The following is a 10,795-nucleotide window of genomic DNA, read 5'->3' on the forward strand; positions in this document are numbered from 1 at the left end:
AGGCTGTGGGTATGTCCTTTTCAATGAGAACTTTCCTCATATCTCTGTGTATCCTGCTCATGTGTAAAGCTGCTATACAAACCTACAGACCTGTCCTTAATTCTAGTAAAACTAGTTAACTCAACTAAGTTATGATTAATTGGGCTTAAATGTTCCTATTTTATGCTCTCCTTTCTTGTCAAAGTTAATCTTTTTCTCCTAATTGTCAAGGTCTTCTGAAGCTCTGTCCTTCCATAAGTATCTTTGAGAGGATTTTTTTGGTTTTTTGCCCAGGTCTCTTCTGCTCTGTCACTAACGTTATTGTGTGTTTCCAGACCTTCTTAGTGGCGATTTCTTCTCTTCCTTCTCCATACCCCCAATCCCCTTTTTTCACTTTTGTTGACTTTTAAGGTTTCTCACTGTAGGCAAATGCTGTATTATGGCACCCTTAGCGAACTGTAGGGAGACCACGGCAGGCTGGGTCTATGAGCAGTTTCTCTCACCATGTTCTCCTTCCTAGGGCATACTTAGAGAAAAAAGTGTTTTTATTTCAGCAAGAAGGTATTAGAGCAAGCATAATGCTATAATTCATAATAGTTACTAAACTACAAGGTACAGAGTGATTCAAAGGAAAATCTCCTGGAGAACGGACAGCATGTCCACTCTCTGGAGTGAAAGGCTTATATTCAACATGTTGTCCAGGGAAGATTTGGGACAGTTACTCAATTTGCAAATGATGTGACTGTCAAATTTTGGCAAAGGAATGCAAGTCAGAGCTCAGTTTACCACATGGAGCATCGTTCGTACAGTCTTGAGGGGGGGATGTCAGGAAATGTATCTCTCTAATCCTGCTGAAATATTACATCAGAAAAAAATCCACAGTCGCAGCTTTTTTTCCTTCCTCATGAACAGGGAGTATTTCTTTCTCTTCTCTCTTTAGGCATGTTTCCCTTGTCAGCAGAAGAACCTGAAAGCAACAGGAAACTGCATCACCTGCTTAATGTAGTCACGGATGCTTTAGTGTGGGTTATCGCAAAGAGTGGAATCCCCTCGCAGCAGCAGACAACTCGTCTGGCCAACTTGTTGATGCTCCTCTCTCACGTCAGACACGCAAGGTAAATTTTACAGAATGCGTGTGACACATAAGGTGTTAGTATTTCTTTATTAAAGCAACAATGCAAGGCTTGAACCCCAGGGCACTCCTGAAGGGATCCTGACACTGCTCTTCATCTCTGTTGATTGTAAGGCTTTTCTTCCTAGCAGAACTAAACAGGCAATACACTTCAAGTGCTTGCTGGCGCTCAGAAATTTTGTGTTGATATTAAAATGCTGTCTTAATTGTGTTACATTAAATTATTCAGTATGTATCTGCCTGAAACATTTAACAATAATAACACAAATTCTGCCTTTCAAACAAAACCCTACCCAGTCATGAAAACTCTTCCGTCCAAAATAGAGGTCTCTTTCAAAACTGATCTGCAGTGTGGGCTTTGGTGGAGCAAAGTGTACACTGGGTGTCATGTTTCTCCCAGACCAAATGTGTTGTCTTTTATTTGGAACCACAGCAGTTTTGCCAAGTGACTTATGCTACAGTGATGCCATACTCTTGCTTTCCTCATGGGAAGCAGCTCCTCTGCTCCCTGCCAGTTCCTGGACCTCCTTGAGCTGCTCATCTTTGCTTACAGTACAGCAGACCCAAACGCAGGGTGCTACAAACGGATGCTTTAATTTTCAGGCTGTTTAATTATTACCCAGAGAACAGCTATTCACAAAGCTGTCTTATGTCCTGGCTTTGGACTGTGTGTCCAGGAAAGACAGTCCTGGGACCAGGCTACAGCATGCAAAAAGAGAGATGGGCATATCTGACTTTGTGTAGGGACACTGAAGAGGGACAGCCACCTCTGCAACAAGCTTCCTGGGAGAGCAGGTGGCAGCAGCAGGGACCTGACTGTGCTGAAAAGTAGCTTTTAACAGCCAGTTTGTGAACTGGTGGTGAGTTTAGGCCCTACCAAAGCTAGAGCACCAGCCAGAGCCGAACCCGACTCATGGCTCTGATGCAGTGCTGTCACCTAGGTTGCCCACTGTAGTGTGACACTGCATCACAGCATCACAGAAGCTCTTGTTCTGGCATGGCGTGAATAAACACTGTGAATCTTTGCAAAATTTTTATATTTTCTTATTAAAACAAGAGTTTTTATGCTGTGCCTATCTCAGCCAAAGTCTGGTGGCTACTTGTGTTACCTGTCTTCTTTACGTTGCTTAGCACTGGTCAGTCAATTGTAGTTTGTTCTGGAAATAATTGATGCTCTCAGCCTTGATTGCCAAATGATGCAGGACTCTCAAGAGCGGGGTGTAGGAGTGGGGGGACACAATTTCTTCTTTGCCTTTAGCATATTTACAACTCTTGCATTGTAGCAGGACCTCATTTTTCTGGAAGCATTGCCCCCTCCCAGTCCAGTCCACCAGGTCAGTTATGTGCTTGGCTGTCTGCTGCTATTTCCACTGTGGTAAATTTGGTGTTGAGCAAACCCACTTAGATTTCAACCCCAAAACCTCGAGTGCATCTGACTTATACATATGTGCCACTGTAATGGCAATAGCCATCTCCTGTTAGTCCAAATCATGATATGGCCACTGAGCATCCAAGCTAACAAGGTGTCATTTTATCTTACTGCATAACAAAAAACCCAACTTTTAAAGTCCGTAGCCATCTGCAAGATGTGACACCGGACATCCAGAGAGGAAACAAACTGCTTGAAGGTAGCCAGGGTAGTTTGGTCTTCCTACTCAACCAGGCAGGAGATGTAGGTAGCCACTAGAGCTACATGTTGTAAAGTCACCTTTTGTACGAAGCTGCATCATGTGGGCCTCCACTCTTGCAGCATCAGAGGTGTTTCTCTTTGTTTTCAATAGGGTTGGTACATCTGCATTATTTTCTGAAGTCAGTTTGTGAGGTGTAAAACAAGTCTTGGTTCTCTAAATAGTAAAACATTCAGCTTTAAAGTTTTGGGATGTTGTTACTGTTGATAGTGGTAAATAATCTCAAGGACTAGAGCAACTAAAGCCAGCCTCTTAACTCCTAATTAAAAAAAGGATTCTCTTGAAGCCATTAGCATGTTTTTCTTCTCTGCATTGTCAGACCCAGATCGTTGACTTATTTTCTGTTCTCCTTCACAGTAACAAGGGAATGGAGCATCTCCTGAGCATGAAGTGTAAAAATGTGGTCCCAGTGTATGACTTGCTGCTGGAGATGTTGAATGCGCACACTCTCCGAGGCCAAAGGAAGTCCCCAGTCACACATCCCGAATTTGGCCCATTAGAACAAATGGAGACTGGAGACAGTCTGTGAAACGGGGCAGCCCAGTAATTCTGTTGAGACCTGGAAATGTGAAGGTTGTTCAAAGCTGTGGGAGAAAACAAAACTACTGTGATGGGGCTGCTGAAGTGTGACCTAGTGCGAGCCCTCGTCTCTTCTAGATTTGCACGTCGGTATCTCGGGAAAGGCTTGTGGGATGCACACCTCTGTCCATGTTTCTGACACTGTAATAGCTGCACTTTTATAGTGCCTTTTCTGAGACTCTTCAAAAGCACCTTATGAAATTAAGCCTCAGAACAGTACTGCGAGATAGAGAATTACTGCCTCTCCTTTTTTAGAGGCAGGTGAACTGAGACAGAGGTTTAAAAGGCCTGGTTTAACATGACACAAGTCAACTGTTTCAGGGCAGGGGTCAGCACCTAGGTCTCCATCTCCCAGACCAAGGCTTTCAAGCGCTGACTAGACATCTCCTCTTTCAGCGTCAGATTGTATGAAATGTCGAGCAGCATCGTTTGGGACAGATCCACTTACCTATGTGTGCTGGTCCCTGGGGAATACCTGCTTTGCAGCTGTTCTAAAGTGATGAGATATGTGCAGTGTAAAGGAGTTTCTTCTATTCTTAAATATGCAATGGCTGTAAGAGCCTTTATTTGAAGGCCATTCAGGACAGCTTCTAGGGCCGGTTCAGAGCTGCTTCAGAAAGGTTAAACCAAGCTTAAGTATGTATGGTGTGAGCCTGTTCTTAACACTCACATTATTATCTATGTATAATTCTTCAGTGCTTTAAACAATGACCAAAATGCCTAGATATTTCAGTCGATACTGACCTTTGAAATGTGTTTTGTCTGTGAGATTCACATGTTGTTTTATATATTTATTAATGATGTTAAATCTATTCTAATATTTAGGTACCAGAGGTTGCTCTGTGAATGTTAACTGTTTGCATTTGTATATGAGCTGCTAATCGGGGCATGTGAAATCAGCTAGAAACAAACCATCTTCCCTCCCCTTTTGACTCGTGTGGAATTATGTCCTGCCCAGCCGAAACCTCTTGCAGCCGTCTTGCAGGGGGTGAGGCAGTGGCTGGGAACCTGAGCCGGGACCTGCTTTTGCGTGCTGCCCTCCGCTTTGCTGCTTGCTTGTTTTCAAAGCGCATGGCACCTTACGCTGTGGCTTTCATGTCTTGTATAGGATTCCTCAAAGAGCAGGGGGATGATGGTTCTGGCACTTCCTTTGTTTCGCATGTGTGATGACTTGTTTGAGTTTCCCTGAAGATGCGAGTTTGAACCCCCCTGTTGTGCTGATTTCTGTGTGTGTTTAAGCTGCACTGAGAAAAAAAAACCCAGAGGAAACAGCTTGGCCGATGACCTCAGTGACAAGCAGGATGGCATCACTGCATCTGGCAACTGCCAGTATCGCATTTTGATGTGAGCAGGAATCGCAATCACTCTAAATGGATATGTTTAAGTATAATATGTGTATGTTCTGGGCATTTCAGGTATGGTGAAATTAAATTGGCATCACACCAAAAGTCTATCTTGAGCCAGTAAGTTTTCTGAGTATGTCATTTGCATACTTTGAATATTAGTCAAACCTTTGATCTTGGTATTTTTTCAAAGCCAAGAACAATATTTTTTATAGGAGGAGCGTTAAGAGTTTTCAGTGAGTTACACAAATCTATTGTCTTGTTTTGATCTTGTACTATACCGGATGCTGCTGCTGGTCTAAATTTTTACTAGCTACCTTTTTATTGTTTTTAAGAAATTGTAATATAGCAGTACCCTTTAAATAAGTGTAATATTTACTACAAAAAAAAGGGGGAAAATGTGAATACAGTCTGGAATTCATTGGTACTTTCATTTTGGGGGAAGTCTTGGGCTTGATCACCTTCTGGCCTCAATGCCTGTTGTATTGTTCTTTTTTTTTAATTTTCCTTATCCTGTGTAATCTTTTTGTTTAATACAGTTTTTCGAAGAAATGTTTAAGTGGGTTTTTTGTTTGGTTGGTTTGTTTTAGAAGTGCTGAATTTATGTGCAACCTTGAAACAAGCCTCTTAAAAAGAAAATAGGAAAGTAGGTATAAAGCGTAAAATAAACTTCTAAATGTAAATTTGCTCTGGATTGACTTTGTAAAAGGGTGATGCTGCAGATTTGTGCCACGTGTTGTGATTCATATTTGCTGTTACTAGCACAGTGCAACTAGGAAAATGATGTGATTTGTCAGATTTCTTTGTCTTGTTGAACATAATTTTATTAAAAGTTACTACTAGTGTTTTAAAATGGGCAAAAGCCAATAGCTGTCAACTCTCTGGATGAATGTAGCTGTGTTCATACTTGGATAAGGAGAAGGTGCAAATCCCTAAAACAGCACAGTTCATAAACAGGGGAGCTGTGTGACAAAATGATTGGACAAGGGTGCCCTGGTCTCTTGAGAGAGGTGTTTGGTTTATCATGGCTCTGTATCCTACAGACTCTCTCAGATGCTGCATTCCTGGTGTGGAGCATGTCCATGTCCATGTCCCTGCCACGGCTGAGCAGAGCTGCCACTCTGCCTTTCAGTTTAGATATCGGGGGGGCTTTTCCAGTTTCAGCATGAATGACTCCAGTGCTGAGGAGCTGCAAGGGCTGTGAGGAGGTGAGGAGAGCAGGACCGATTTATGGCTTTCCTCCACTGCTTCCTCAGCAGCTTCTGCTGAGCTGGGACCTGGCCAGAAGTGGCTGTTTCTACTTGAAGAAATTACGCAGCAGTTGTGGGATGTTCGCAGAGGTGAGCGAGATAGGTTCATGCAGGAGTGCCAGTTGCTATGGATTTCAAAAAAAAAAAAAGGCACAAAAAACACCCCAAAACCCCCCAACAAAAAACAAACAAGCAAGAGAGAGAGAGGGAGAGAAAGAAAGAAGCCCAGACTTCTCCTTCTGCGTGCTGTTAAAAACACGCTGAGGTTCTCCTCAAGTCTAGAACTAGAACCAAACCGTAAAACAACCTAATATTTTTAAAGAAATGTGTTAAGTCTTGGAGCATTTCAGGCAGGTGAAATGCTTTGTCCCCAGGAATGTGAGCACATCCACCATCGCAAGCTCAGAGGCCAGCACCAAGGCAGCCGATTCCATCACTCAGGATGGGATCTCAAGGAGCAAGGAAAGCATCCACAGGCCACAATGCCCCTTTTTATGTTTGCTAAGGGTTTGGGGCTGCTTCTGTGATGGTGTGGTCCCCGCCAGGCACCATCATGACCTTTATAGCCCATAACCCTGCCCAAGCAATAACCACCTGTGGTGGTCACAATGGGTGCATCTGGTCATGATGGTGGCATCCGGGGCTCCAAGGTGGTTCTGGGGAGTCAGATAAAAACACAATAGCCAAGGACCAACTTAAGCAATGCTGGTACTCTGGTCAATATGCAAATAGGGCTACAGGGCAACCATCTTACCCCCATAAATAGTCAACCCCCCAAGAGCCTTTGTGATTCTCCTGCACAGCAGCGTCTCCCCTTAAGTAGCAACGCCTCTCAAGATTACTTCTCGAGATGCAGAGATTCCTTGACACAAGAGATCCTGGGTAAGTGACTAACAGCACGCTAAACTCTGAAATCTCAGCTAAGCGATACAAAGGATTGATTGGGAAGATACAGTCCTTTTGACATAAACCCTTGACCAGGTCTGGGACTGGATACAGGTGCCCCTGGACTCCTCTCTGAGAAGGAGTTTGGAAAGCAAGAGGGTCCTCTCTGAACCTCCTGATTCCACGGGAGGCTCTCCCTCACAGTTCTGACTGACCCTGCCCTCCATGCAGTAAACGACCGATTGCACCTCGCCATCGAATCTTGTCGAAACACAGTCGCATTGACCATCAAACGCTGCCGCTGAGCCGGGGTGGGGGGTGCCCAAGGGCAGGGCTGGCTGCCGGCCTGTGATGCGCTCTGTCGCCTGGGACACCACAGGGGACGCGTCACAATGGGGGGCAGCTATAAAAGGCGCCAGCAGCAGCGCTGCCCCAGTACGGCCTGGGCTAGCGGTGAGTGGGCTGGCGGGGGGAGGCTGGGCTGGACCAGGGCCGGGGCAGAAACGCCGGCCCCCGCGGGGTGGGTTCTCACCCAGCATCGAGGGCCCAACTGCTGGCCCCTCTGCTGGGCACAGGCCTTGCTGCCTCCCCGCTGCCTCGTCCCCTCCCCTACCTGCCCCCAGCTCCCTGCGGCTCCCGTCCCCATTCCCCCTGACGCCAGCTCCCTCCCTCCCTCCCAGCCCCACTGAACCCCTTCTCTCCCTACTCCTACAGGCTATGGCTGCAATAAGGGTCCTCGCCTTGCTTGTGCTAAGCATCTTCCAGCTCCTGCCGATGGTCGGCGATGAGCAGGATGATGGCAAGCATGAGCGCGTGCAGCAGCGTGTGGAGCAGCTGAGCCTGGAGATGACTCGGCTGCTGCAGGAGCATGAGTGGAGCAGCTTTGGGAAGCCCTGGTCTTTGCTGCCTTGCAGCAGTGGCAGTTCTGGGCGATTGCTGGAGTCCCAGTCCTGCTCTTCAGGCTCTGCTGGTGGCTCCGGAAAAGGAGCCAACGGCCAGAGATCAGCCATGAAGAGGAGAGCTCCAGCAGCAGCACAGAGCTGGAGGAGGAAGCGTGTGAAGGAGGAGATTCTGATGAAGAGGGGCGTCTGGTCAGGGATTATGCAAAGCGCATCCGATTGTCAGTGAAGAGCATGGCCTACAGGAGACAGGTGGTGGAAGAGCTGGCGAGCGACCTCCTCACTGTCTTACAAGAACGCTTGTCAAATAGTTTCTTCCCGGCGCTGCAGCCAGCCATCGGGGTGGGCAGCGCCTTTGAAGGTTGGAGTCCCGCTGGGCATGATGCTGTCTACCGCCTGCTTGTGCCCATGAAGCCCCCCCGGGGGCACACCTTCCACCTGGAGCTGGGCGCTGCAGGGGAGATGCCGGCAAAGAACTGCGTCCGCGTGGAGCTGGAGTGCACCTGCCCCAGGGACCAAGGCATGGAGAACGTGCTGTGCTTCCTCCACCAACCCGAGGAGGGGCTAGGCAGAAATCAGGTTTTGAGCTTCCTAGGCATCCTCTGCACCGGCTCCTACCTAGATATCGAGAAGATTGCCCGCTGGTTCCAGAAGTTGGTGAGGTCAGCCTGGCGGGAGATGCCTCAGTCACGTCTCTACACTATGAAGGTGCTGCCTTCCAGCCGCTCCTGCAAGCTGCAGCTGACAAACGCCTCCGGGAGATCCCTCTTCATTGAGATGATGTTTGGGGTGCAGCGAGGCGACTCGGACATCTTCCTGAGCAGCCAGACTGCAGAAGCCGCCTTCACCCCAAGCACCACGTGGGCAGAGACCTATGATGTGGCAGGGGCAAAGTTCTTCAGGCATGTGGCCAGGCAGGCCCCGCGTGACACCTCCCACCTCAAATGCCTGCAGCTCTGCGCTGGTAGCCTGGTGGGCACAGGCTTTTCCTCTGATGTCTTGAAAACGGTTGTGATGCACCTCCTGAACACCATACCCCCGTCAAGCTGGAGAAGGAGGGAATTCCTGATGCGGCTGCAGGATATCATGTGGTACCTGCACGGCTGCTTGGAGGAAAAACGCCTGCACCACTTCTTCTTCGGGAATGAGAACATGCCTGAGGACATCGTCTTGCCCGCAGCCTTCCAAGCGGCTGAGCCAATCAACCTCTTCCAGTGCCTGCTGCAGGATCCAGCTGCCCACGCCAAGGCACTGCATGACTTTGAGGAAGTGCAAGGTCGGCTCACAAGACTGGTCTTCTGCGGAGACTGAAAGAGGTCTTCCCGGACAGAGCTGTGTTTGTGTCCCCTTGACTGCCCGTGCATCTTTGAAGAGCATCCCTTCCTTCTAGGAGCTCTACTTTGCGCAAAGTTGACAATAAAGAGTGTGTTTGAACAAAAGCCGCATCTCTGAGTGAGTGCGCATCAGTTTTTTGGGGAATGCGGGCACAGGGGGCTGAGTGCTGATGTGGTGGGCTCTGGTTTCACTGATTCTCTAGCTACGGCTCCCCATCCTGCCTGTGCTCCTGCACTGGGGCAATGGGAATAATTTGTCACCCTCCACAGCTGGGCACATTGCCTGGGTGGCTCCGCAGGGAGGGAGCCTGACGTGGCTTCCTTGGGGGCCATACACAAAGCAAGCCCTGGGAGCGCCATAGCATTGCCCTCGGGTGACCCCAGCGAGGTGGGAATGACGCCGGCCGAGTGGGGAGCCCTTTGCACGGGGGACAAGTGCCACGACGGCAGAGCGGGGCTCTGGCGGCTCTGGCTCCTGTACCAGCATGAGACTCATGCTCCACACCCTCTCGTCACCTCAAGCTTGGGTTCCCACCACTTTAACACGGGAGACTTAACACGTGCAGCAAGGTTAAAGAAAGCTTTTGAGATGCCTCCAATTCCAGGCATGCACTGGCGCAGTCCGTGCCACGTTTCTGAGAAGCAGTGGCCTGGCAGCAGCCATGGCGGCAGGAGAGCTGCACTCATCCCTGTCTTTGGGACACCTCTAGTGGAAATCCAAGGATGGTCTATGGGAGAAGATTTGGAAGATCTTCGATAGTTATCACGTCAAAAGAGCTGCCCGTGTCTGAGTGCTAAAGAAGCCCAACGGGTGCCTGGTGCCCATCAGCCCAAGGGACGTGGCTTTTCCGGGCTCTGCGAGGGCCGTGCTGTTTTAAAACCAACTCTTGCCTTTTATCACAGCAGACCTAGTTGGGGCCAGCTCTGCTGTCTGTCTCTCCTGGCCCCGGGCTCTGAGCTTCTCCTCCGAGCCCAATCTGAGAGCAAAATGCCAGCTCCTCTCAGAAGCACCACCCCAGGGTGTAGCCAGAGGTGCAGCGAGTCACTGAGTGTCTGCCCAAGCCATCGCTGCCCGTGTTACACTGCTGATGTGCCTTCTGGAGAAGTGGACACCTTCACAGCTGCCTTGGATCAACGAGCCACCCGAACTAGCAGTCTGTGCCGTCGCCATGAAGCTTCATGCTTTGGATGGGTTTTGATTATTATTTCTGTGGGGAAAAGTGTTTTTGTCTGTGAAATGAAAGACATGACTTGACTTTTTATCATTTATGTCAGGAGACATTTTGTCTTTATTGTACGTGGAAGAGAAGAAATGGTGTCTATATGGAGGACATACTTTGACAATGATTTAAGTTATTCTCTCTGGAATTCACCCCACCACCCCGGCTTCTCAAATGAGACACTTTGCAAAGCAGAAAAGAAGGCAGCAAACAGATAACAGCATAGAAAGTCAGTGTTACATGTGTCTTGCATGTATGCTTATATTTCGCTTTCTGGTCTGTGAGGTTTTCAGGCACAAAATGACTAAGTTTCAACAAGTTCTTATCACGCCTTGGATCATTCTATACAGCAGGTTGTTTAGGTTGTTTACCCACTATATTACAGGCAAGTACTTTCAATATTGACAGATTGGCTAAAGGCCAAATTTTATATGCTGCTATTAGCATATTTTTACTGTTTCTGTGCTGACAAAGGAACCAGAATGT

The 10,795-nt window shown here is 48.1% G+C and overlaps 2 protein-coding genes across 7 annotated transcripts in view; both read left to right on the forward strand.

Annotated features, from left to right (window-relative positions):
• ESR2 (estrogen receptor 2) overlaps positions 1 to 6,348 on the forward strand; it is a 94,709-nt gene extending 88,361 nt beyond the window's left edge. For all 6 annotated transcript variants that reach the window (XM_054200244.1, XM_054200240.1, XM_054200242.1 and 3 more), the window contains 2 exons: positions 920 to 1,094; positions 3,157 to 6,348. In XM_054200244.1, the coding sequence (XP_054056219.1) occupies positions 920 to 1,094; positions 3,157 to 3,328 (347 nt within the window). In that variant the 3' untranslated portion in view covers positions 3,329 to 6,348. The remainder of the gene's footprint in view (positions 1 to 919; positions 1,095 to 3,156) is intronic.
• Positions 6,349 to 7,630: 1,282 nt separating this feature from the next.
• On the forward strand, positions 7,631 to 9,164 carry LOC128909122 (inositol 1,4,5-trisphosphate receptor-interacting protein-like 1). Its single transcript, XM_054200374.1, is given in 2 exon segments — positions 7,631 to 7,727; positions 7,730 to 9,164. Coding segments are annotated over 2 exon segments (1,434 nt in total). The 3' UTR covers positions 9,067 to 9,164.
• Positions 9,165 to 10,795: the final 1,631 nt, after the last annotated feature.

The sequence above is a fragment of the Rissa tridactyla genome, chromosome 4 (assembly GCF_028500815.1).
Source record: "Rissa tridactyla isolate bRisTri1 chromosome 4, bRisTri1.patW.cur.20221130, whole genome shotgun sequence".
In the NCBI taxonomy this organism is placed as follows: domain Eukaryota; kingdom Metazoa; phylum Chordata; class Aves; order Charadriiformes; family Laridae; genus Rissa; species Rissa tridactyla.